This window comes from Ciconia boyciana, chromosome 8, assembly GCF_034638445.1.
Source record: "Ciconia boyciana chromosome 8, ASM3463844v1, whole genome shotgun sequence".
Taxonomy (NCBI): Eukaryota; Metazoa; Chordata; class Aves; order Ciconiiformes; family Ciconiidae; genus Ciconia; species Ciconia boyciana.
In genome coordinates, this window is record NC_132941.1 from 20,175,880 (window position 1) to 20,203,372 (window position 27,493).

Here is a 27,493-nt window from a genome sequence, read left to right on the forward strand (position 1 = left end):
TTGAGAGGACTGAGAACAATTAAAAAGAAAGGCTACTACGAACATTTCGCAACTGTTTGGACACCACTGCATTCTCCATAGTATGCCAAGGGCTCTGCTGCTTTTGGTATCGCCTCTAGAATTTTCTACTCATCTTGGTTAGTGCTTAGTTCATATAAACTAGTCCCTCCCTGTCCTCCCCTCTTGCACTTGGGCTATTGGACTAGGTAGTCTGAAATCCAAAAGAAGAGCAATAAGAGTGCTTAAAAAAGACTGAAATGAACTGTTAATGAGGGCTTTTTTTAACCTTCTTTGGACCTAACATCATCTGCTCTAGCATAATTGCAATTAGTAATTTCACAGCAATGACATATAGGAAGGGGATGACTGAGTATCTTCATACTAGTGAAGGTATTTTGATGGTCCAGTTAGACATGTGGACTAACAATTCTGTTGACAGCATTGAGTGGCTCTGGATTTGCCTTTACGTTAGGCACATACAATCTCTTTAATTGTCATAAAAGGCTTATGTGAGGATCGCAAATCTACAGACTCATTCGCTTGGCAAAGCTCACAAGAGTCCTGGTTATTGGACGTATCCTTGGATGGGACTTGGATCTAGCTGACATGCTGCCTGTGCCTGCCTGTCAATCTGAATCTGCTGATGCACTGAAAAGCCTTTCCTTCTCCCTTCTTGAGTAATAGTATCACTATTTGGTCACTCTTCAGTCTCTTTAACTTGCTGCTCGGTCAAGATTCAAATCATTAAAGAGAGCTATTAAAAGTTTATTGGAAACCAAATATGTGGAAGGTTTTGAGATAGTTTAAAAGCATCAATTGGAGGGCATTGTCATCTCTCCATAGTCTCTGTCTAAAGGGAGCAACTACACGGAAAAATTATTTCTGTGAGCAAACGTTTGCTGTGCCATTGGCACTGCTCTAGGCTGAAACTTGACTCTAAAACCAGCATTGGAAAATTCAGTGTTTGTAAGTAATTCCTCACTAATCTAGATCAAATATGCTAATCTTGCAGTTAAAAGGTTTCATCTTGGTGTTAGCCTAGCTTGCCCTGCTTTACTTCCGCCTGGCACGCATTTAGCAGCAGGCTTTCTTCATTTGATCCTGCATTCATTTGCTGTGGACTGCAGAGTTAAGATCAGAAATTATGTCGTGGCTTGAAGTATCCTTCATCTTCTCTCTACCCTTTTCTTATACATCAGTGCAATGAAAGTGTGGGTTAAAACCAGCTTATTCTGCCAGCGCCGCGTTGGTACTGGCAGGAGATACAAACTTCCTTCCATCACGAGAACGGGTAGGCGGTGCTGAGCTCGCCGGGGGACCCGGCAGAGAGGAACTGTGCTTTAAAATCTTTCTTTTTAAGGATTCTTTCTTTTTAAGGACTAAGGATTTGGGAAGAATTCACAGGGATTTGACTCATGTTGCCCAATACTGCCTGTTACTGCATTTGGACGCACAGGTGCCTTTTGGTGGTTATGCAAACCAGCTTTAAATCGCGTCACCAGCCAGACGTGAGGAGCCCCGGGGAAGCGGCCCGACTGCCGGGGAGGAGGCCGCCGGCCGGGCGTCCTTCCGCGGGGCCCGCCGCCGCCCCGGCCGGAGGGCCGTTCCGTTAGCTGCCCGCCAGGCTCGGAGAGGGGCGCAGGTCACGGCACCGGCAGGCGGCTCGTCAGATCGAGCCCGGTTTTAACCTGCCCTTAATCCAGCCTGCGGAAGAGCGAGTTGCGCTGTCCCCCTCGCCACCGCTTTCCGCTCGCTTCCCGACAGCGCGGCGGCCGCCCGAGCCCGCCATGCCGGCAGGCTCCCGTCCCTCGCCCTCGGGAGAGGCCCTGCGGGGCGCCGGGAAGCGCAGCCTGTGCGGCCTGCCAGGCCCGGCCCGTCGCTGCCGGGACTCCGCTCGCCCCGAGCGGCTCCGGGGCTGCGCCTGCCTCGCTGCCTCCTGCCCCCCCGCCACCGGGCGCGGAGCCGCGCTACGCCGTGAGGCGAGCGGCTGCCCTCGCTCGATTCGCTCGGAGCTCGGCCGAGCGAACGCTCGGGAGCGGCTGGAACTGCCTGGCGGGCACCCGGTGAGGCGGTGGCGAGGAGGCGCGGCGCAGTCATGTACGGCCTGGCGCGGGCCCTGCAGCGGGCGGCGGCCCCCGGGCGGGCCGGGCGGCTGTCGGCGCCCCCCGGGCGGGTCGGGCGGCTGTCGGCGCCCCGGCGAGGGGGCGGCGGTGCTGGGGCGCGGCCCTGGGGCTGGGGGCTGGCGCTGGGGCTGGCGCTGGGGGTGAAGGTGCCGACGCCGGCGGGCTGCGAGGCTGACGGCGGGCAGGAGGCGGAGGCGAAGGCGAATCCGCTGCCGCCCCCTCGGGGCTTCGGCGCGGCCATCGAGAGGAGCAGGGACCTGCTGCGGAGGATTAAGGTGCTGAGCGAGCGGGGCTGAAGAGGAGCCGCGGGTCTCACCCCGTGTCTGGTGCTGTGCGAGCCAGCCCTCACCTCCGTGAGGGGGGAGGTGGGCTTGTATCTCGTTCCGTGGACTTCGGCATCGCTGCAAGAGATTTCGGTCAAGCGTTGTCGGGCGGGAACGTTTTTTGGGGAACCCGCGCCTGGAGGGGGAGGGCGAACCCCGCCGAGCTGCCGGGGCTCACCTCCAGCCGCTGGCTCTCCGGTGAGGAGCCGCTCCCGCCCGCCCCGTCCTGTCCTGTCCCGTCCGGGGCGCGCAGGGCCTCCGCCCCGCCCGCAGCTCCTGCGTACTCGTTGAGCTCCCGCTCAGCGGTCACAAATGAATCGCTGAATGTCACGGTGGCTGTCTTACAGAATATGTCACTATTTTTCTTCTTAATGTCGTGTCAGTGAAGGCTGGCAGTGCTTGGGAAGCTTAGGCCAGGCAGAGCTTGATGTGGGGAGCTGGTGGAAGTATGGTGCAGTACGGGGTATCTGAGAACAAGGGAAGGCCTTAAAGGCTGTAGGAAGGAGAGAGAGAGGCAAGGGGGTTGTTTAAAAAGCACGTTGTAGTGACTTTGAAAATCTAACTGAAGCTCCTTCGAAATTCTGCTTGCTAATAGATGATACAGTTTGCATGTTGCATATTAACTCTGTAATGTTTTGTTTCTATTCAGTTTTTCTTGCATGTACTGATCGCTAATTTAATTAAATTATTAAATAAAGTATTTTCTTTAAATTATTATTGTTGTTAGATATATTTTTCCCAGTTGCTGGATTAAAATGTCTGCTTTACGAAAGCAGTTCATATCAGTTCAGCCCAACTAGTCTTTAACGAAATTTCAACTGTAATGTGACAACAATGTGCAGATGTATTTGTAGGATTGCTTTTGTATTTTTAGGGTTTGGGAGAAGGTGTTTTTTAACTGTAAAGATCCTTCCTAATGTCTTCTGTCAATTTTTTTGACAGGATGAAGCAGGAATCCCAGGTATACTAGTTGGAGTTTCTGTAGATGGAAAGGAAGTCTGGTCAGAAGGTTAGTATACGGGAGTAGTAGCTGTGCATGCTGTTGGGAAGTGATAAACGTTTTAAAAATGAACAATTTGGACACACTGATCAGGCTGGGATTTCATCCACTTGATGTCCTGTGTCCGGACAGTGGCCAGAAACAGGTGCCTAGAGAGTATGAAGTGATACTTTCCTTGGTAAACTTCAATAATTTCCAGGAATTGATAATTTATTAACTCCCTGAATGTGTAACTGTATCTCAACAGTTATGTTTAGGAACCTTTCTTCCATTAATTTGTCAGATCGGTCTTTGAATATACTTATATTCTAGGCACACAGCTGTACAGTGGTCTGGTAGAATTGTATATAGGAGGTAAAGAACTGTTCTTCCCACAGGAACTTGATAGTCAAAGTAATAATGGCTCACATTTGGTGATCTGTCTCCCATTTGTGGGCTGAGGTGTAGATTTTTACTGGGAAGGTACTGAGATTTAACAGGTGTCATCCAGAAATTGCAAGTGATTTTTCTGATTACACAGTTTAGTTTTAAATAGTCTGTTAGTACTGCTCATATAATGTAGACATTTGATATTTATTTTAAAAACCCACCAAACTGTGTGTCTATTTTCAGAAACATTTTCATAATGTGTTTTGGGTTTTTTGGACAACTTAAATGGTAGTAGTAAATGGCAACATATTTCATTAATGTGTTACAGAATTTGGAAAAAAAAAATCTTTGTCAGATTGTTACTAACCTTCTTCTGACATTCTGTTGTTGCATTAACTTTTATATATGTATAAAGCTGATTATAGGTTTTCATTTCCCTTGCATCATGACAAAAGTGAGTTGGAGAGCCTCTTGTACCTTTTGTAATGTGGCCTAATAAGAAAATTGTGCTAGGAACTTTATCACAAACTTTCACAAAGCAGATAGCTTTTTCTGGTCTCAAATTACCTAGCAACAAAACCAGAATTTTTTATAAGACTTCTGCAGAATCCCTTCCTTGACATGCAGGGAAGTGTCTGAGGGAGCTAGTGCCAGGGTTGCGGTTTATCACCAGGACTGCCAGATCTAGTAGCAAGACAACTACATGTGGGAGCATAAGCCATGGCAGAGCTTTCTCTACCCTACTGCATATGGATATAGAGAACAACGCTGCCTTGAGTAAGGCAGCTGGGAGGTGGGTAACACTGCTCTAGCAGACTTCTGGCTCATTTTGTTGTCCTCCTCCCTTCTCTGTGGGAGGAAAATATAGGAACAGGTGTGAGTTGCGTGTATTCTGTGACCACAGTACTAAACCTGCTTTCTTGCTAAACTGATGGGAGTGATTTGAGATTTGGAAGGTATTTTCACTGTGGGGTACAGCATCTGCATTCACAAGCACCATGCAAGCACTTGGGTAGCAACTTTGCGTAAAAGAAAGGGTCTTGGGCAACTGACGTGTCATCTGGTTTATTTCTTGTATTTTGGCAAGGGTTTTTTTTGTGAGTAGTTCATTATTAGACTACAGTTTTATATAGGCAGACATGCATCGCTTGCAGGCCTTGCTTGTACTGAAAACTGCAAATATGTTATTACTGCATTTCATTGCTTTTTATGCTGCAACATCCCTTGCACAGTTTTTTCAAACCTAGCTCAAACTGAAGACTAATATGGGAGCTTGATAATGCCTTATTAATTCCAGTTCTTGCTACCAGACTTGTGGGTTGGTTACATAGGAAAACGCTGGTATGGAGACTATTAAGCTGTCTTTTAATTGAAATCATGCTGGGTGATGTTGAAACATAACTGGTTTGTGAAGCTTTACAGCCTAGGTAGTTGCTATGAGTTTGTGAGTGATTTCCTTTCTCAATTTCCGTATTGATAAAATAAGACCTTTTACTGTTTCAACCATTAATTCAGAACAATAAAAGCAGTATTTATGACTGTTGGGTCAGTTATTTTACAGTCTAGATTTTGGTCTCTTTAGTTTTTCTACATTGGATATTTGACCTCTGAAGATTAAGCTGAAATTTACTCTCCTATCTCATTTATCATTAGGTTTGTTTTGTAGTCTTAATCAGTAACTTGGGATTCCATTGGCCAATAAAATGGGCTTTGATTAACAGTTCCTACTACATTAAAATGTTATTAACTTAATTGAAGCAGGAACAGGGATGGTCCAATGCTTCATGTCCCAGTTTAGCTAGAGGAAAAACATTTTAAAGAGCCAGTAAATCTAGTTCATTGCAAGTAATTAATTCAGCATGTCTCTGCAAAATATTTACCACATTGTTTTTATTTTCTTAAAGGTTTGGGTTATGCTGATGTAGAGAATCGTGTCCTATGCAAGCCAGAGACGATCATGCGAATTGCTAGTATTAGCAAGTGTCTTACAATGATGGCTGTTGCTAAATTGTGGGAAGAGGGGAAACTGGATTTAGATGCTCCAGTGCAGAAATATGTCCCTGAATTTCCAGAAAAAGTCTACGAGGGTGAAAAGGTATGTAACTGTTCATTGGTAACACTTTTTTGGATTTTCATTCCTGTCATTGCACAGCCATATGTGTACAGGTGCCTGTATCTGGACCTATTCCTGTAAAACATCAAAAAACATTTAGACAAGTACTGATGTTTGCTGCTAGAAAAAGCAATGCTGGAAATTTGGATCTTCAGTTTTATATCAAGTGTGTAGTGTGTGCATATATATGTATATATTTTAACTGGGTTTAAAACATGATATTTAAAAGGTCTTATATCTTTGTTCCTCATCATGTTGAATTTTACTTTTCTGGTGATTTAGTGTGCATCATATCTTTAATGAAGAGAGCTCACATTTAAATATTGTCCTTTCTACCTAGGTCGCTATTACTACAAGACTGTTAGTTTCACACTTGAGTGGGATTCGTCACTATGAAAAAGATATTAAAAAAGTAAAGGAAGAAAAGGAAAAGGCAAGCAGAGCATTTAAACTAACAAAACCCTACCAGGATAAAGAACAAAAAGAAAAAGAAGGCAAAGGGATTGAAAAGACTGATTCTGTCAAACCAAGGAAAGAACATGAAGGTGAGGTAAAAAGCCAAAATTCAAAACCTGGCAGGAGAGACAAGGAATTTGAGCAAGAAGAGTATTATTTGAAGGAAAAATTTGAAAGCGTGATTGAATCACTGAAGATATTTAAAAATGATCCTCTATTCTTTAAACCAGGTGCGTTTCTATTCATTTTGACCAAAATGTGCTCTTCTAGTGAAATTTTTGTTTCAAATTGTTTTACATGCAATGAGGATAGTAGAGTCCAGTAAAGAGTATTTGTGTGGGGTTTTTGTCTTATTCTGCCTCCCCCCCCCCCCCCCCTTTTTTTTTTTCTTTTTGTGCCCCATTAAAAGCTTAACAGAGAAGTATTTGGGCTGTTCTGCACAAACCATTTGGTCATATAATTGTCTTAAAACTGATGTAACTTTTGAAGACTGAACTGATCAGGATTTTATCAGTTCAATTTTAGAGAAGTCTTGTATAGATATCTTTACCAATCTACTGACTTAAAGAATTATGCTTATATAGATACCTTCTAATAGTGTATCTGCACCATAATCCAGCAGGTTCAAAGTGTGATGTAGCCAAGACTTAAAAGGTAATGCAAAGAGTCACAGATAATGCAGGGGAGAAGAGAAAGTGGGACCTCAGGTAGAAACAAGACTTTTCTCCCAGGAGCTCTAAGTAATGCAGTAAGTGCTATGAAATGTACCAGTTACTGAATTTATAAATGCTAAAGCAGATTATAATTTTGGTAACAAATTTGTGTCTACAAAGTATTTTCTAATACCAACTTGCTGTATTCATGCTCTGGGCCTTCTAGATATGAACCAAAAGCAAAAAAATATAGTGAGGCACTAAACCAGAGCTAAAAAAGTCTGCAGAAAGTCCACAGAATCACCGAACTGTTGAGGTTATTTATTGTTGGAATTATTTAAGTTAATTCTAGAGAAGACACTGAGGAACTTCAGGTGTAAGTTCTAAATGAGTTAGGTTAACAGGCAAATGATGTGCATTGCTGATAAACAGTAAATAATGTGCATTTAAGGGGAGAGGGGTAGGAAGGGGGAGAAGTTAACCACTTACTGTCTTGGAGAGTTCTAGGAACGATTTCAAATAAGAGATCTGTCTCAACTGTAGGCAGCTTGGCAGCTGCTTGATATGTAGATGTTTCATAAAAGGCGTTACTGCAAGTATGAGATTTTTAAAATGAAACATTGTTTTGTAAATAAATTATATTGTCTTAAATAATATGCATGTTAGTGTTCATATAATCTTTCAGGATATTCTAGAACTAGAAACCTAGAACTAGGAACACTCTGATAAAAGTGATCAAGACCTTTGAAAACCTTGAGCAAGTCCTACCCTTGTCTTTCCATCTCTAGGGTATAGACGCCCAAACAAGTCATAGTAGGTGAGCCTCTTTTAAAAAGTAATTTTATGGTTTGCTTCAGCTTTTCAAATCCAGACATTCTTGTTAGAACTGGTATGGTAAATATTGTGGAAAGGATATTAAATGTCAGTCTTCACATCTTGGCATGAAACCTGGCTATACACACAGATGCCTGGAAATTTTTTAGCGCTGTTCTCAGAGCTACCTGCACTTAGCAAGCATGTGTGTCTGTGGCAGTATAGAAATTCCTGGGGCCCAGTATCATAAGCTTGTGATTCACATAATATTAAAATGAGGCTGGAGGGGGAGTCTTTTAATTGGTTATTTATTGCTATATATAGTTTTATTTGCACATGTGATTACTTAAATTTTATCCTTCAGATTCTATTTAAGCATCATGTGGCTAACTTCCCCCCCCTCCCTTTCTCATTGTGTTTCTTCAAGGTAGTCAGTTCTTGTATTCAACGTATGGCTTTACTCTCTTAAGCGCTGTTGTGGAGAGAGTTTCAGGACAAAAATTTACAGATTATATGCTAAAAATGTTTCGTGATTTGGATATGCTATCAACTGTACTAGATGACAATGAAGCAATGATATATAACAGAGCAAGGTAAACAAGGATGAAACTTTTTTTCCACAACAATTGTTGCTCTTTCTATCTTTAAGCCAACTGAATTAAGAATGTGTGATTTTTTATTTTTTTTTTTTCTTTCAGGCTTTTAAATTAAGTGGCTTATGTTATGTCAAAGTTAGTCATGTAACTGATTTTATGTCAGCATTATGGTATTGGTTCTGTAATTAGCATGTAAAATTACAGAATAGGAAATAAGTATTTCCTGTTATAAGAGTATGTATGGGGGGGAGTGGCAGGGGTGACTCTGTAGTTTGCACTTATTTTGGGTACAAATAAGCAGGTAAGTGTAAATAGAGTAAAATAAAGGAGTAATTAGGAGATTATGTTAGAATATACAGTTAACCTTGGTTTGCTTAATATACTGACATTTTAAGAGTTCTGTGGAATTGTATTAGTCTCACAGTAACACAAAGTTTTCATAAATTAAATTGTAGTATCAATTTTAACCAGAATTAAAATTCTATTTAACACAGAACATGCTTGACCAATTGATTTCTTTTTATTAAGTTAAAAAAAACCCCAAGCAAACAAACACAAAAAAAACAAAAAAACCTCCAGAGACATTTATGTAACTGGATAATCCATTCCAGCATAGTGGGTATGGGTAGAGTTTCTTGTCTTTCTCTCCAGTCTTATTTTATTGACCTACCTGTCTGGGCTCTGAAATTGATTTATTGACTCACCTGTTAATTCTTCTCCTGCACCAAAATTTCTAACTGAATCACGAAAGCAGGTTATGGAAAAAGTCTCACGAAAATGAGACACAAATTTTTTAAAAGTTTGGCTTCTAAAATGCTCTCAAAGAATGAAAATGGTAACGAGCATGTTGAATCCAAAGTTTATAGTACTTACATATAAGTCTATATTTAAAGTGTGTGTACATACACAACACACAAAGCAGTTTGTAATGTTTTAGGGATAGCTTTACTGCTGTATTCTAAGGTGCTTTGTGCTGATATTTGTTTTGCTTGCAAATTTTCAGAGGCTCTTCTGGCTGTAAATCTGCATGCTAGTGATGTTCTCATAAATTATCAAGCTTGTACAGTCACATTCTTTTAAACATGTGTATATATTAATCCTTTTATAAACTGAAGTATGGTAGGGGTGAAAGAATTGGGACAGATGCTGTTTTAGGGTTTTTTTCTGGGCTACTTATTGTTAAGCAAAACTGAGATGCTAATGTGATGGTTTTGCTTCCACGAATAGCTAGCTTGGTGCCTCAAACAAGAACATATTGACATGTCGTGGTTTGTTTAGTGGTTTGGTTATACTATATTTCACTGACATGAAAATGTTTAAAAATTCATGTTCTGAATCTATTAGAGGTGTAAGTCAAGCATTTCAGCATCCTTGTAACAGGTTTTATTGTGATCGAAAAACTGGCTGTAGGGACACAGAGATAGTCAAGTCACTGGCAGAGCTGATGGTAGTCTTGGACCATTTGTCTCTCTTCCTTTGCTTCAACCTCTGATTTTCAGTGTTATGGCTTTCAGAAGTTCCCTAAAAGTTTTCCAATATAAGTGCAGACTAGATAGGGAATGTACCTCTGTACTGTTTGATAGTAGGCTTGCCCTGCCTCCCCTCCCCACCTTTTTTTTTGTAGTTCCTTTTCACAACTCTCCAAGTTGTGGACCTCTTGTGGTCTAAAGGCCAAAGGTTGAAATTCATCATATTATATAGGTATTCAACATTCCTTTTCATATGTTGTATGAAATTAATCCAGTCATGATTGGACTGTTTCTTTCAAAAGCATGATTCAGTCTGCACTCTTGTTGTGTTGTTCGTGATAGTTCATTCTGGAATTCTGGTTGGTAGTTTCGAATTTGTATTTTAATGACAGGTTTTGCAAAACTCTTCCATGCTTCTCACTTTTCTTAGTAGTTCCAGAATATTCAGTTGCTGTAGTATATGGCAACTGTAATGGGGCAGTGGGGGGAAATCAAGCATAAATGGAAACTACTGTCTCAGAGCAGTCACCTGTGAAATTTCAGCTCAGTGTCTGATAATCACGGCGTAGTTGTAGGATTCCTCTTTCTTAAAACACTTTAAGTCTAGTACAGGGATTTAAGAAAAGTTGTGTGCTGGCTGATCTATAGAGTTCTGTTGCATCTTGTATTTGTATATTGCCTTTACTCTTAGTATATCCTAAAAGTAAGTAGAAGGATTAGTACCTTTATTGAAACTAAGCTTCTAACCTAAGAAATAACCTTAATTTTTGTTTTCCCATCTGAATTTCCTGTTGATTTTTCTGCAAGAAATATATTTAAGAACAATATATTTTAAAAAACCCTACCATTTCATGAGACTGAGCATGTATTAGCTTGTTCTCATATAAGCTCTCATGCTCTTTTAAGGTAGGGCAGCTTAAAATAGTTGTGCATAGTATCTGAGAATGACAAGTTGAATTTTCTTGAATTCTAGGTGTTATGTTTACAACAAAAAGGGACGGCTGGTAAATGCACCGTATGTGGACAACTCTTACAAGTGGGCTGGTGGTGGCTTTCTGTCATCAGTAGGCGACCTTCTGAAATTTGGAAATGCCTTGTTATACAGTTATCAAGCTGGACAATTTAAAAACACTAATGGCAAACTTCTTCCTGGGTACCTCAAGCCAGACACAGTCGCAATGATGTGGACCCCAGTGCCAAAAACGGAAGTATCATGGGACAGGGATGGTAAATACGGAATGGCTTGGGCTGTAGTAGAGAAAAAACAACAATATGGCTGTTGCAGACAGCAGAGACACTATGCATCTCATACAGGTGGTGCAGTGGGGGCAAGTAGTGTCCTCCTAATTCTTCCTGAAGAGTTGGACTCTGAAGCTATAGATACTGGGCTAGTGGCACCACCTAGGGGAGTAATTGTTAGTATTATCTGTAATATGCAATCTGTTTCCCTTAACAGCACTGCCTTAAAGATCGCAAGGGAATTTGATAAAGAAAAATGGGCACAATATATACATTAAAAAGAGAGATACGTGTAACTGAACTTAAGGTACTGAAACATGATAAACAAATAGAGAAGGGTGTAATTGGACTCTGAGATCACTAAGAATACGTGAAGAAAAAGTATCAAAAATTCAATTAATTAACTTCTACTAGTGGTGCTAAACTTACGTGTAACTGGAATTCATCTCTCAGGGAAGTTCCTAACTTACAGAAAAGAAGAATGTAACAGTCAAATTTGACTTCCTGTAGTAAATTATCATTATACTAGAAGTTTTTTTTCTCATCCAGTCAAGCACTTGACCAAGGTATAAAAAACTAGCATTGATTTCTTGCATCGAGAAGTACAACAACAAATTATCTACCTTAAATGTTAAACTTTTGAAAAATTTCTCATCTTGATTTGAGCACACAAAGACTTAATTCGTTATTCTCACAGTTCCAGTCTGTGAAAACTGTTCAGTATTACTTTTTAAAGGAAAATTGTTTTACTGTTGATTTTTATATTTTCACATAGCGCTTATTTGCTTAAAAAGCAAAAAAACCCAACAAAACCCAAATCTTGAAGCTACCTCCAGAATGCAGATTTGTACCAGAAGTACGCTTTTGTCAGAGCTGTGGATTGTTAAGAATTAGAAAAGAATGAAGCTAGAATAATGTAAGTAAAAATCTTTTTGTTATTTAGATGTCTTCTCTTCCATTTTTATTGGACACAGAGAATGTGTGAAACTAGTTTACTGTGAAATAAGGGTATTATTTCCACAGTCAAATATGCCCGAATAGCACAACATGGTGAGCTGTCAAACTGTCTCATTGTTTTTGAATGATACACTTGCTAACTTTGGTAGCCAGAAATGGCACTGTATTCTGTAATGTAGATATTCCTTTAGATATAGGAATTAGGAACTCAAATAACTCAATAAAATTTAAAGCCCATTCTTGAAGCCAGTAGTAGAAGTCTCACAGACTTTGAGAGGTTTTTTTTGAAAACCATCCTTTTTTTTCCATTTGGAGACCTGCCTCAAGCAGTTACTTTTGCACATGGTTGAACAAGAAATTGTGGTAGAGTTCCAAAGAAGCGTTTTCTAATCTTCAGTTTTACTACAGGAATACAATAACATCTGAATATGTTCATGTTATATATTCCATAATGGCATGGAAAATCTCCAGGATCTCCAAGATTTACCCCCACCCCACTTCCCCTGCAGTTACATCAGACAGTATTTCCAGGGTGAGACAAAACAAAATATCCTTCAGGAAAGGTTTGAATACTTACATCCCTGCACTGTTCTCTGCTTCTCTGAATTGAAGGAGTAAGATGACTTAGATAACAGCTAGCAGAAGATAACCTTACCTGCTTCTTTCCCAAGTTAGTGCTTTTAGTATTAACTTCATAGTTGTTACCTGCCCTGTGACGAAACAAAATGCTGTCATCTCTGTTCCCAGTATGCCTATGATAACATTTATTACCTAAGACTAAAAAACCAGGAAACTTAGTATTTTGAGTATTTGAGTTATTAGTCAATATTTTACCTACATTTTTAATTGAAGCTAGTAGGACTGGTTTAGTACTCTTCATAATTATAATCATTCTTGTGCCTTAAAACAGTAAAAGTTTACACCTAAACTATTTGGTTGGGTTTTCTAGCCCACTCACCAAAACTTCACTTTTTTATTCATTAATAATGGGTTGTCTTTATCTCAAGAATATCAAATCAGTAGAGACAAGAGAGAGAACCTTTCTGAACAAACTTTCATTTGGTCAGGCAATAAATTATCTACTCTTCCACTAAAGTCTTTGATACTGTTTACAGTTCTAATACAGAAGTACTGGAGGTGAGCATCTTCTACAATAGCAACTTCTTTTTTTTTTTTTTTTTGGTCTTGAGCACGTACTAGCTGGGTAAACATGCAGCAGCAGAAGTCATTGCCTGTTTTACACAGGAAACGAGTAAGTAGTTCTGAGTTGTTTTCATGTTGAAGAATACATGAATAGAAATAGACCAAATACAATGTTTTAAATATAGAATATCTGAAAAGTAACACTGTTATTTTAGGATTTATAACATACTCTTCTTGTATGATGCATCTGTTTTGCAAATGTTATTTATTGTTCTTGAAAACCATTTTGCATACTTGAGAGAAGACAAATTTCACTCACTGACCATTGTGTTTGAGTTTAGACAAAGATTCAGAATGTAGAAGGCATAGGTTTACCATTATGCATGTCTGCATAGGACCAAACACTAATAAATGTAAATATTTGAAGTATGTATGAAAGTGAATAATGGTAAGAAGTGTCTAAGGCATTTCTAACACCAAGATATTAATGACAGTGTCTCAGTCCCCTCATAGAGTATGTTTAGCCACCAACTTACTTCTTATATGCATACCATGTTCTTTATACTGTATCTCCTGTAACTTAAAGCTTTTAAAAAACCTCTGTTGTCACATGTACAGTATTGCCAATGCTATGATGTCTAAATTTTGTCTTCCAGTACCTGGAACAAAATGGGTCACTGACCTTCTCTGATTTGGTATTTACTTAATCATGAGTTCTTATATTTTAGGGTGGAGGAAGAGAAGGCAGAGATATGGGAGACTAGGAATCAATCTGGCCTTAGCACATGTATTCAGGTCACAAGTGAATTAATACTGCTACTTTGTTCTGAAACCAGTTATTTGACTCACTGGCATTAAGTGTGGGAAACTGGTCAATTAAGAGCAGCTTTCATGATAAACTTGCTCTTAAATTAACCTTTATTGTGAAAACATAATATGGCACTGACATAAACCTGTACTTTTCTTAAAAGGCATGTATACTAAATTGGTGCATATATTTCTGTATCAAACACCTACTTTTTGCATCTGGTAATTATAAGTGTTCACTGTTTGAATTAACTGAAATAAAACTTATCTTGCAAATGTAACGAATTGTAGTATCAGGTTTTGGGGTTTTTTTAATTGACTAGAAACGTACAAGTTTTAAAAGTCATAAAAAGAATAGATTAAATAGAAATTCCCAACAATAATGAGCTCACCAGGACACCTGATACTTTGAAACAGATGTTGATATATAACCTGAGATATTATTTAGTAAAATAAGATACATGTAAGACTTTGTTTGAATGTTTTCTCATGGTTAAAAAAAAAAAAAATCCACTTTTTAACAGCCATTTAGAAAGGGAAGGCTTTTAAAAACAAACTAAAAACCTCTCCCCTCATTGCAAAAAGGTAATTATTTAACATCGGTATTTAATACTGAAAATATGCATGGTTTTGCTGTACTAGTTTTTTTTTAATGACTGGATACCATTCACAGCTGTTAGTGTAGTTTGCTGACTTACAGCTGCTTATATACCATATGCCTTCTCTATACTGAATGCTTTCAGTGTTTTGCAAGACTCCTTTTTTTGTATAGAAATCTCAGTATAGAATACCAAATGCAGTTTTGAGACCAGATTAGAGGGAGGGAAAAACCATGCATTCCAGAAAAACAGCTGAACATAAGTGAGTAACTTCATATTTTTATTTATCATCACATTATTCAACATGGTAAAGGGACTAAAGCAATGTTGAAAGCAAACGAGCCATTTTAAAATCCATCTAGCCTTTGCAACCCTTGCAGTTAGGGTAGCTGCAGTAATAAAGTATACAAAATGCATTCTTACAGCAGTTTCTGTCACCATACACATTACACTGCTGTAGTTGATGATTAACAAGGAGAAGGATGCAGCAAGTCCAAGGTTTTTATATTAAATGACAACACCCAATTAACAATACACTGTTTAAAAGTAAAATTATAAAAATAGAGCTCAGTTGTCTGCAAACTTGCACTTCAAATCATTGATTGAAAAAGAGATTCCAGCTCATTGGTCACCAGTAGCATGTAATTTTTACAAAATCAATTGTAATTACACTGTTGTATTAACAGGCATTTTTAAACTGGTAAGGCTTTCAGGAACACAGATCCAAAACCACGTGCTGAAGTTGTTCAGTGTTGCTTTCTTCTAAATGAACAGCCTGTAAAGAAACCACATGAGTATAGATATGAATAGACCTTAAATTGTTAGACTGCCTTGGAAAATTGCCCACCCAACTTAAGTAGGAAAACTCATGCAATAAATTTAAATTTCATGTACCAGAATAGGTGAAGATTTAGCTCTTTGAGTCTTATCTAACTCAGCCAGAACAACATAGCTGTCATATAAATCATCTTAAAATAAGGCTAAGGTCTGCTATTTCTTTCTTCCAGATGCCTTTTAAATGTCAGTCTACTGTTCCATCCCTTAGTGATACAAACCCCAAGCTGAAACAGCTGCTAGGAGTGTTGATACCTTTCCAGCTGCTCAGCAGCCTTACTTCAGGTATTCTGTCCTCATATAAACTACATCCATATAGTAGCACATGGTATAAGCACTACTATGTGTAATTTGCATATATATTTACCTTTTGTCCTTTAAACAAAACATGAATAAAATCTGGATTTGTTCTTTAATTTTTTTTAAACCCTCTGGTGTTTCCAGTGTTCTTCATATACCCCAGACATTGGGTTGCATTTCAAGATACTGGTGCCGTACTAGTTATCTGTATATAATTATGAGTGGTTATTTGTTCCCTTGTAATTTATACAAAACAAATTTTGATTAAGTAACGTGAGCCAGGGAACTGCCTTACAGTATTACTGTTTAAAAAAAACCAGGCAAGCCACCACTGACTAGCAGTGGCACAGAATTGCTTTAGCCTGGCAAAAGTACCCTATTCCTTTAATGGTGCTTTTTAATGGTCTAAACTTAGCTCAGAATTAAATAGGCAGTATTTATTACAGATAGGCTAAAAGAAATTACAAGTCAAAGCACCTACAATCAAGTGTGTTTGATCACAGTGTAGCTACTTCGCTGCCTGGCATATCTGTATAGCCATTTAAAACCAAGAATCTGAAGAAAAAATTGCAATTCAGGGCCCACTAGCAATGTTTTTACTAGCCAACTCTAAGCAATTTGCAAAATAAGCGTTCCAGTATCAGTTTTCAAAATCAAAGTGAAAATATTTGCAGGCTATAAATACATAAATGCATTTATGTAAGTGAAATTTTAGGCTGCTGAACATTGCCCCTTACCTTCTGTGAGCCTGGCTTTCCCCCCAGTAGGCTGACACAGGACAGTTGAGCACCCTACACACAGAACTACTGTCTGAGCATGGCTGAATACCGTGGTGATCTTGTAGCATCCTGGAAAACAGCATTATTAAACTTTCCATTGAGTATTTCTAGATTAGTTTTTTAATAGCAGGTGTAAGTGAATTAGATACTCTAAATACACTTGTCTGAAAATGGATCTATATTTCACTACACAGCATGCCAAGTAAAACAAAGCAAAACATTATTGTGGTCTGAAGTACTTGCTTGTACTAACATGCATATGAAAGCAAGTTAGTTAACTGAAACTGTTATGACTCCCCATATGAAAATCAACACAGCCTGATGGCTGACAAGCCCGAATTTGCCTGTAGTATGTCTCGTGCAAAAAAAGTCAAGGAGTTCGAGACTAGCCTTCTCTGCGGAACAGAAGAACTGATCTAGCTAGAGAAATATTTAACTTGTAATAGTAGAACACTGCTGTTGACAAAGTCTGGCAGCTGTGAATATAAACACTGCTGTTCAAATCTGTGTTTGCTTTCTGTTTAATAATTGGTACACATAAGGCATGTGCTTGGTTGCACTCTACAAAGCTAGCAGCATATTTAAACAAGATGACTTGCACAGAATAACTTCACTAATTCCAGAGGCAAGGAGAGGCATCAGCAACACTTCGTCTACAACTTCTAAATTCTATGACTTAAGAAAGAATGAAATCACTCTCATACATGGCTTAGACCAAGGAATTTTCCCTGCTTTCATTCTTTTCCCTGAAAAGTATTTTTAATTAGCCAAGAGGAATTTTTGGAGGAGAAAACTTGTAAAGGATTTACTCTGTATGTGGATTTAGAAAACAGACAAATAGATAAAGGTGAACATAGATTCCATCTTCAGCATGTGTGGACCAGAAAGATAAGACAGAATATGTGTTGTGAGGAAGGTCCTCAGAAAGCTCTCTGACAAGAGAACTGGTTGGTAGAGAGAACTCCTATTAGACAGAATAAGAGTTCTGCTTTGTTGAAATCACAAATAGTAACTGCACAAATACTTGTTTGCAAAAAACTGCTAGCAGCTAAAATTTAACCATAACAAATGTTTTCCCTCCATGAATGTGAACTTCCACATTGATGAGTTTTTCATTTTGTGGATTTTGCAGGGAAGTGAGCCCAATCCATTTCAGTAACTAGGTAGCAACTTCCAGCAACACTGAATGATGCTTAAGGCCGTCTGATATTTTCAGTGCCTCGTGCTTAGGGCTTGGTCACTACTGAAGCTCTCCTGCTTTGCTCTATATATCCCTCAAACTCAATAACCAACTAATCCAACAATAATGAAGATAACCAATGACCTATGGGCCTATGTTGACATTTAACTGTATCTTAGTATACGCATGCACGTACACTGGTTTGAAGAAAGTTTAAAAAAGTCAGTGGCTTAGCCTTCAACCACGTATTTTTCTAAAAGTAACCACACTTTACTTTCAAACGGTTTTAGTGAATTTACCTCGCTTTTAGATGGAAAACAATGTCTCAGAGCTTCTTATAAATCTAAGCTACTAAGAAAGAGTAAGATAATAAGAAAACCTGAATACAGCAACAATTCCCTGCTTCTAGTCAGGATGAGCCTTACTGACAGTAGTGATACGCATTTTCTTACTGCTGTAATCTTATATTGCAGTAGTTTCTAGGAGATAAGTTACCACACTTGACAATTTCTGTGCCTCGATATGGATGTAGCTGTGCTGATCAAATAAACTGTTCGCTGGTAGAGCACACTCTTGTAATTGTGCTAGAAAATCCCATGGTTTAGTTTATAAAAGAGAAGTTGGTTATACAGATGTTTCTGAGCCAAAGTAATGAAAATCTGTGAAAAGCAGACACAGGCAACACCTTAAATATAACTCCTGTATATGTGAGCTAGATGTCAGATAATTTCTTAACAGCAACATGCGAAAAAGGCAGTTGTGTATGTTTTACTTTCTATGTAAAGTCCCAGTATGCCCGTGTATATCCTTGTGGAAGTTTTTCTGGTTGCTCTTCCAGAATCAACCAACTTAGAAAAGAAGGAAAACAATGTTGTCTTCTATTTGAAACTTGTGCCGTGGATGCTTTCAAGCATCTGTTTCATCTCACTTCTTATACATCCAAAGCTGGGGGTTTGGTTTTTTTTCCCTACTTGCCAGGATTTCATAACGGTAAAAAACAACACAAAACAAAATCTCATGCCAGACCTCCAGAAAATAAAATAAAAAGCTGATTGTTTAAATTAACTTTTGAAAAAGGTTGAAAACACTTTTATTGTTAAAAAAAACCCGAAGCAGTATACAGACTTTTTTCTCTACAGAACAGATAAACCACATTTAGATTAAAAAAAAAATTTAAAATCAGACCTTTTATGAAGATGAACCGCATACAAAATTAGTTTTGTTCCTCTGGTAAGATACAAACATTTTAAATACTTACCTGGACATTTTACATCCATAAAGTAAGAGTTTGGGCTCTGCACAAGACGTTTCTTTTTGTGCTTTCTCTTCTCATCCTCTAAGGAGGGATGCACTAGGTCCTTAGCCAGCTGGGTAGGACAAGAGGAAAAACGCACTGCATGTTAAACAGCGCTCAGGCTGCTGGGACAGACTGGATGCCGCGAAATAGCCTTCGCTCTGTTCCCCGAGCACGGCCGCAGCGCTAGAGCCAACCTCCCCGGCAGGGCTGAGGGTGACGGGGACAGCGAGACCCATCTCGGGCCTTCGCAGCCGCCGGCGGGGTACCGGCGGGGTACCGGCGTTTGCCAGCGAGGCGGGCGCGGCGAGAAGCCTGAGCGACCGCAGCCGCTCCCCGCTCTGCCGGCAGCTCGCCCGCCCGTCCCTGCCGGGCACGGGGCGCGGCGCCGCCAGGTCCCTCGGGGGGCGGCGGCCGAGGACGGGCGCGTCCGCTCCGCTCCCCCCCGCCCCGACGGCCGCGGCGCGCGGTACTGGGGTGGCTGCCGTCACGCGGGGCCCCGCGCGGGACTGGCGCACGCGCGCGCGCCCCGTCCCCAGGAGGCGCGAGGGCAGGTGTCAGCCGGGAGCGGCCCCCGGGGGACGGATCGTCGGCCGCTGGCCCGGTCCGTGCCCCGGGAAAGGCCCGACCGGCGCTGGTAAACAACTCACGGGCATGTCTGCCGCGGAGCCGCCCCGTGCTGCCACCGCCGGCCCGGCCTGCCCCTTCCCCGCACGCTTCCGGCGGGCGCGAGGGCAGCGCCGCGCTGGCGGCGCGGAGCTCGAGCTGCTCTGGGCGCCCGGCGGACTCGGGTCTATGGTGTGTTCGGGGGGGCGGGGCTCGCCGGGGGCAGCGGGCCCGAGGCTGCCGCGGCGCCGGGGGAAGGGGCGGGCGGGGCCGGGGGCAGCGGGCCCGAGGCGCCGCGGCGCCGGGGAAGGGCGGGCGGGGCCGGGGGCAGCGGGCCCGAGGCTGCCGCGGCGCCGGGGAAGGGGCGGGCGGGGCCGGGGCAGCGGGCCCGAGGCTGCCGCGGCGCCGGGGAAGGGGCGGGCGGGGCCGGGGCAGCGGGCCCGAGGCTGCCGCGGCGCCGGGGGAAGGGGCGGGCGGGGCCGGGGGCAGCGGGCCCGAGGCTGCCGCGGCGCCGGGGGAAGGGGCGGGCGGGGCCGGGGGCAGCGGGCCCGAGGCTGCCGCGGCGCCGGGGGGCGGGCGGGCGAGGCCGGGGGCAGCGGGCCCGACGCTGCCGCGGCGGCTGCTGACGGGCCTCCGGAAACCGGGCGGGAGTCTCGCCCTCATAGCGGCGTTGTTTGCAGTACCTGCAGAAACGCCGTCGTGCCATTTCCCCGCACGTAACTGGATTTGCTTACCTTTAACTGATGAGGAAGTTAGTGCCGGGAGTGTGCGCGCGTTCACTTAGCTTCCTGTAGAAGATTTCTGCAGGAGCTCACGGTAACGCGCCGACTGCTTTCTCATAGACGACATGGCACTGACAGGGAGAGGCAGCGTGAGACCTTTCATAACGGCCATTGCAGTGCTTACGGTAGGGCAGGACCACAATGTTCCCTCTCACTGGCATTCAGAAACGGATTAAGCACAGAGAGAGACAGAGCCTTAATATGATTGCAGTTCTCTCTTAAAAAAATCTGCTCATTTTCCCTCTAACAGATTACTACATGACACAGGTATTTTCAGGTCACAAGTGGAATCTAGAAGCCCCATCTACTTTTATGTTAGATGCTCACTAAATTGTCCCTCATATGTCGTTTCATACTAAATTACACATTGCATGAAGTTGTACTTACGTGCGTATTCTTTTGCAGTTTCCCACCTCAGTCAAAAAGAAAAATGCAGAAGAATTTCTGTTAGTTATCATTCACGTGTGTAAACCGATTTAGACAACCTTTGAGAAATAAAAATATTGCAGATAGTGGGAATGAAAAAAACATTTGTCATTAATTTTTTTAGTAAGAGGTTGAGTGGTTTTCTGCGTAGGTCAATAAAAATAATAACAAATATAATCTGTAAAGACTTGGATGTAATCTAATCAAGCACGGAACATTTAAAACTGTAATTCCCTAGAAGTCCAGTAAGTGGCACAAGTAGACCTTATGAAAATTGCTTAGTATGAAAAGTCTTCCAAGACATATGACAGGCAGCGTGTTGAGCCACATCCTTTTTGAAGAGAGAGCTGATGCATTTAGAAAAAAATAATTTAAAAGTTTGCCATGAGCACAAGTGAAGATGGAAGTTTTATAGAAGTATATCTTTCTGCCAATAATATTCTCAAAGCTGGGATGGCCTCTCCAGTGCTGACACTGTACACAACTTTCAAAATACTTTCTTCCCACCCCAAAACCCTGCATTATTCTGCAAGAATAGACCCATGTGTTGTAGTGCTCCAAGCCATTATATTGGTTTTCCTCTTCTTGCCATCACAACCATTGTCTTGTAACATTGTAATGCTATGTTAGCATTTATTCCTTGCGCGCTGGAGTGGTGATGACACACAGATAGAGGTATTTTGGAAGTATTTCTTGTTATATCATGTGGAATTTAATATGAAAGGCTCTGACTCATACTTTCCTCTGCATGCTGTCCTGTGAAGCTAGGAACATAAACCAGTTATCAGCGCAGAGTCAGTTCTTGAGTCTTATCTGTTCCTACTACCTTTCAGTCTTTTTCAAATCTATGTTATTTATCTGCCAGCAGAAGGGAACGGGGAGAATCTGCTAAGCTCATTGATTCAGAATCTGAAGGAGAATTACGTTTTTCTTTAAGAAAATACCTTCACAATGTATAAAGCACCACCAACAAAAAAAGAGAACTTCTAAAAGTGCCGCCCTCCTTCACCTCTTCCTCCTAACTTTCCCTTCTTAAACGTCTTTCCTGCAAGGAGCCTCTGGTGCTTGAGGAAGACTTTAGAGTCATAGTTTACATTAAAAATTGGTTTCTGTGGAAGGAGGGGCACACAGGATGATCTGAAACAGGATGTGTTTTGGACACATTCCTCTGGTTGGTTCTCTATTTTGGTTTTACTTGGAGATTCATTTCCTTTTCATAACTGCTTGTAGTTCAGTGACCTGCTGAATTAGTCAATTCTAATGCATTACCTTCAATCTTATGATTGAAGCTTTTTTGAAGTATACTCTTTAGAACACAGAAATGCAGCACTGAGTTTAAGTTGCGAGTTACCGAGGAGAGAAATGCGGTCTGTACCACAGTGGTGTGGCCTACAGAGACCCAGATAGATTCAGGTCTAAGAGAATTACTTCCTCTTTCCAGCCTTCTCCCAGCAAACAAAGACTTTGATCTCATTTTAGAGAAAAGAAACATTATCTGTCTGCCAGAGTGACAACAGAAAATTTCCAAAAGCTGATCTGGAGATGTTTAAAAACAACATAATGACAGTTGGGGTTTTCTTCTGCATTGCGAGCAGCAGTCTCTTGCTGTTTAAAAGCTGAATCTGCGCCTCTGCTGACATGCATTGTGGTGGCCTCCTGCTGGGCTGGTGCAGCCAGCAAGCCCTCCCTGCAACGAAGGAGGTAGCAGCAGAGCACCTGCTGACAGCCAGTGCTACTCTGTTCTGCTCCATTTGTGGCCTTCTGCAGCTGACTTTGGGTGGGTCCTTAGGATTTGCTGTCTGATGTTGCGAGAATACAGGCTTTTTGCGGGGTTTACTACAAAACCTCGTTTAAACTGACTGTGGTCACTGAGGAAGTGAGTATTGACTGATTAAAAAAAAAAAATCACCCTAATAATGCTTATAGTGGTTTGTCTAGAATACTAAAATGTGGATGGGTGTCTCTGTAGTACTATCATTAAGACCATTTAGATTTCCATACACTAACCACCTCTAAGCTGCACTCAAAATAAGTAAGTTCACTTCAAGTGGTGTGTTTGATCTGGAACACAGTCTGCCTGTGGTTTTGCCTGTACTGCAGAATTAAGTATTACCATTTTAATTGATTATAACTACATGGTGCAAACCATGCCATGTAGTAATTTAGTTTAAATATCCTTATGCTGAGATAGTTTAGATTAGCACTGGAACTCGAACAAGGTCCACTTTTAGCACTACTGTAACAGCAAATCTTGAAATTAATGGAACTTACGGATAAGAGTCTTACAGTGCTTCTCCTTTCTGGAATTGAACTGTACATATTCTAAGTAATTTTTTTCCAATAATGCCTTGATTTAACCTCTTCTACATAAAGTTCTGCAGCATATACATATGGAAAATTCATACATTTAGATTCCTAGAGTAAAAGGGAGTGCTGTTCTTTGTAAAGACTAAAAAAATTAAACCCATGCATTGATCTTCTTAAAACTAGGACTTCAAAGCAGGACATTTCAACATATCAAATGCAGTAAGACAAAGTGTAGAATGAGCATAGAAGTATCTACCTGCAGTGAAAGACATATCTACTGGAACTGGGGAATAAAGTGACTTTTTTTAAAGGAGTGTCACATGACGGTCATCAAACAATAATAAATTGCAGAGGCATCTGCCAAAACCAGAGTTGTTAAAGATATACATCAAAAATATTATCACATTAGCTAGCAGAGTCCAAAAGCTGAGGAGCAAAGCTCACGTTAATGATTTGCAGTTAGGTGGCATTCGGGGCAAGACTGCCTCATAAGATTATCTTTTGTAGGACTTGGACCTGTGGATTCCAATTAGTGCCAAAATAACAGGATCCTGGTTCTACCAACATGTTTTAAACTCTATTGTTTTTTTGAAACCTTGTACTTAAACAATTAAGATTTAAAATTTCCTACAATTTTGTATGCATTGAATAGAAGAGCTTGATTAAAGACAGATTTTCACACAGTTCTCTTTTTACTTAGCCAGTCTCACCTTTGAACTGAGGGAAAAAAGGATTTTTGAAAGCTAGAAGTAATGATGTCTATCATTTGAGAAAGTAAAAGTGAGAGTGGGAATGCATAGCAATGTAATCTGTTTTTTTCTTAAAAATGTAGGTGTTGGTAAACTAGTCACAAGTATTTTCTGGGGTTTTTAATGTGTATGTAAAGATTGTTGAATTTATTGCATATGAATACAGGGAGTAATTGCATTTTGCTATTCATATTAGTGCCTTTCTTAAACTGAGTGCTTTAACAGATGCACTTTACATACACCTGAGTGACTAATGGAATTCTGCCGTATCTTGATTGGGACTCAACATCTGTTTATTGGATGAGCTTCAACTGTGGTATTCAGGCAAAACTGGGTGGTCATTTAGGGGTTGTAAAGGGTTTCAAAATTCTGCTTTTTTGAAGGTACAAATCAGCATCACACTGTTATGGTGCTATCTGCTCTTATATAGTGACAAAAGGTAAACCATAGTATCAAACATTTTCTACTTCCTACATGTTCAGTGTTCCCCTCAGTGGTTCTCCCATGTCGGAAAAAAATGAAATGCTTAATTGTAGTTGATCTATTTGACTGTAATGCAATATAAAACAAATGTTGCCTTTTCCAATTTAGTGCAATAATGAAGACTGAGCTTCAAAGTATTTTCATGGGACAGGTATCGTAGTGGCGTAGTTATTGAGCCTTAACAGCTTTGATAGTACTCCTCAAAGTTTTACTAACATATTGCAAGGTATACAATTGTACAATTACAGTTTTTCCATATTGTAGAAAATAAAAAAATGTAACTCTTAATTTTGATATCTCATTTTTAAAGTTCATGGTTAAGTAAACATCTGTCCCTTGAATCTGGCAAACTGGCACTTTTCCAAATCAGAACAGAACACAGTATTGCAAAGCACCAGTGTAATTAAAGAGGGAAGTAATTTGCATTATTTTTCTATAAAACTACTCTTGAGTAACAGATGGCAATCGCAAACATATTGCTCCAGAGACTTATGGAAGCCTATTTGTTCCATAAAACTCAAGAGTGAATATTAACCCCAAAATTACTCTCTTCAGTGCTGAAAAATGATTGTGTAGTGATCTTCAGTATGGCCGTAATTACAGTACATAGCAACTCATGTCTCTGAAAATACAGATACAGGGAAATGTTTCAGAGATTAGTTTTTCATTTGCAGTTTCCTATAATCTGATTATTCATGCTAGTGTGAAATAATGAACCAATTTGGTTTGACTGCTTCAGTGCCAGGTTGCCATTATAATTTATAAACTTAAATGTTGTAATAAGTATTGTAACAACCCATCTTAACATCTAAACAGCCCAACTGCTAATTACACAGTACAAAAATGAACCAAGCAGCCATGTTTCCAAATTCCACCCTGCACTGGGCAGAGGTCTCCAAGTGTGTAAAAAAAACCAAAAAAACCTGGCAATTCCCCCCATTGTTGTTTTGCTGCCTTGATTCTGCTCTAACACGTGATATCCTGGTCTCCCAGCGGTCTCAATCAAACAATTAAATTTTTACTTGAATCAAAACACAGCATCTATGATATAAAATTAGATTTTGATACAATTAACTGGAAGTTAGATTAGCATTCATGACAAGCTCTTACTGGATTCACCTTGTACGGAGATTTACATCAGACCTGTCACTGGATTTTTGATGGTTTGTTATCACTAACATATATTGGCCAGGAACACCACCAAACTGAGACCCTTAAGGAAGATTTGGAATAATTAACAACTAGGAGCAGAATAGCTTTTGCTTTTTCAGGGTTTATAATGGCTGAAGGTATTTGTTTGGAGTGATTCCTCAGAATACTTTGCACAAATACAGCAGTAGCCAGGCGTTAAGACTAGTTTAGCCCTATTTCACCCCATCAAATTGCAGGTTAATGTCATGGAGTTATTTTTTGTGTGCTTGGAATATGGAGGCTAACCATGTATGACAGAGCTTTAATATTCAAAACTAATTTTGTTTGATTTTGCATAGAACACAGCATATATATTTGCAAATTAGCACCACAAGAAGTGAGAAAGGACCTTTTACAGTTGTAGGCTGGGTTATAACTAATAGATCTGGCTGCAGATGGGAGACACTTATGAGCAGGTATCTCTGGACTGCTGTTAGGCAGTTGAATCTCATTTGCACCCCCAAATCCCATCTAGAGGGTGCCTGAAACACTTGCAGCTAAAGAGAAATCACAGGGGCCCTCAGGGCCTCCTAATGCTGCACCTCACTCCTGCCTTACTCCAGGCACCTGTCGATCACGATGCCCTGCTGGGTGACTAGCAGGAGTGGTGCCCTGGTCAGTGGGTGCCAAAGGGCCGTTCCTGCATGGAGCTGAGGGGAAGCCTGGAGGGATCTGGAAAGGAAGCTTGTGGCTCAGGCCTTGCAGGATGACAAACCCTTAAATGAATGATTTGGGGAAAACGTCTCTTTTCCCTTTGTTTTCCTAAGAGGGAAGTGAGAACTGTTGCAGTGATTTATACTGTTAGAGATTTCTGTTTATAGCTTGTCTAAAGGCTACAATTTTTAAGTTAAATTAAAGCAATAGCTCTTCACTGTCATTTTAAAGTGTTTCAGTAATGCTATTTGTTTTTATAGTGCCTTATGACATCCTGTGAGGAACACAGCATAATGAATACATAATGAGGCTGCCTCACATCAAGAGATAATTATTAGTGGAAAAAGATGGGGAAAAGTGTTTATTGAAGTGCTCTAGAATAGCCATATGTTGTTCTAGAATACCCACGTTTTTAGTGCTACTTGAGACTGTGAAAATAATTTTTCTGTTGTGTGAACAACAGTTTCTTCCTTACTAGACACTCCCAAAGCAACACATAAACATTTGAGGCCACATACGCACTCACATTTCACCTGTGCTTATTGGTGATGTGCAGTATTATGCCATTATTTATTGTGTCACTTGAGCAGATAAATACATGACTCTATTTACAAATCTAGCTAGTTTCCAAAGAGAATTTAGCCCAGTCCCTTGCAGAATGAGGCCATCTGGTTGCTCAGCTATAGCAATTCTCCAAGTGTCACTAAATTCAGGATGCGTGTGTTTCTATGTAGAAAACTCGTGCATCTACTGCCATTTGAGCACCAAGAAGGCAAGGTCTCAGACCTAACGGTTTGGGCACTAATTTACTTAGCGTCAGCGCGTGTAGGTTTTTAAACTCAACCTCACAGATTACATCTATGTTCACATGGAAATACACAGATAAGTGTCTGGCAGAGTTCTTGGCTCGGTGGGGCCACGCGTTGCCCGCAGGGTCCTCCAGCACCGCAGGGAAGGGGAAGGCAGACGCGGGGTTGGCCGCTCTCGCCCGTGCGGGCCGGCGACGCCAGAGAGGCGGCTGCTGCACAGCACGCGGCTTCCGCGCACGACGGCCGCGCCGGCAGCGCCTGCCAGAGCCTTCGCGTTAAACTGGAAGATACGCGCAGGCGGCGGCAGCGCGCTGCGCTCCGCTCCGCCCCGCCCGTGTGCCGCTCCCCGAGGCGGCTCCAGTCGGCAGCAGGGACGGGTCGCCGGCCGCGCGGGTGCCCTGCCGCCGTCGCCCGCAGACTACATCTCCCGTCGGGCCCG

The 27,493-nt window shown here is 41.2% G+C and overlaps 2 protein-coding genes across 7 annotated transcripts in view; one reads left to right on the plus strand and one right to left on the minus strand.

Moving 5' to 3' along the window:
* Positions 1 to 1,871: 1,871 nt before the first annotated feature.
* The window catches only part of LACTB (lactamase beta), a 44,175-nt gene continuing 18,553 nt past the window's right edge, over positions 1,872 to 27,493 (plus strand). For 2 of the 5 annotated variants that reach the window (XR_012043984.1, XR_012043985.1), the window contains exons 1-6: positions 1,872 to 2,398; positions 3,389 to 3,455; positions 5,720 to 5,910; positions 6,269 to 6,614; positions 8,278 to 8,443; positions 10,889 to 13,363. Coding sequence is in view for 1 of the 5 variants with exons in the window: in XM_072871455.1 (XP_072727556.1) it covers positions 2,096 to 2,398; positions 3,389 to 3,455; positions 5,720 to 5,910; positions 6,269 to 6,614; positions 8,278 to 8,443; positions 10,889 to 11,432 (1,617 nt within the window). In the remaining 4 variants the exon portion in view is untranslated. Of the gene's footprint in view, positions 2,399 to 3,388; positions 3,456 to 5,719; positions 5,911 to 6,268; positions 6,615 to 8,277; positions 8,444 to 10,888; positions 14,934 to 15,667; positions 16,210 to 27,493 lie in introns of those variants that run through there. The other 3 variants (XR_012043987.1, XR_012043986.1, XM_072871455.1) reach the window with 3 other exon arrangements.
* On the minus strand, positions 14,957 to 20,512 carry RPS27L (ribosomal protein S27 like). 2 transcript variants are annotated; one of them, XM_072871462.1, is made up of 4 exons: positions 19,698 to 19,847; positions 19,012 to 19,120; positions 16,532 to 16,642; positions 14,957 to 15,435 (listed from the first exon to the last, which is right to left on the minus strand). In XM_072871462.1, the coding sequence occupies exons 1-4, from the start codon at positions 19,701 to 19,703 to the stop codon at positions 15,407 to 15,409; spliced, it is 255 nt and encodes an 84-aa protein (XP_072727563.1). In that variant the 5' UTR covers positions 19,704 to 19,847; the 3' UTR covers positions 14,957 to 15,406. The 2 variants fall into 2 exon arrangements, with proteins under 2 accessions (XP_072727563.1, XP_072727564.1); XM_072871463.1 differs by lacking the exon at positions 19,698 to 19,847 and adding an exon at positions 20,388 to 20,512 and having other exon boundaries at positions 14,958 to 15,435.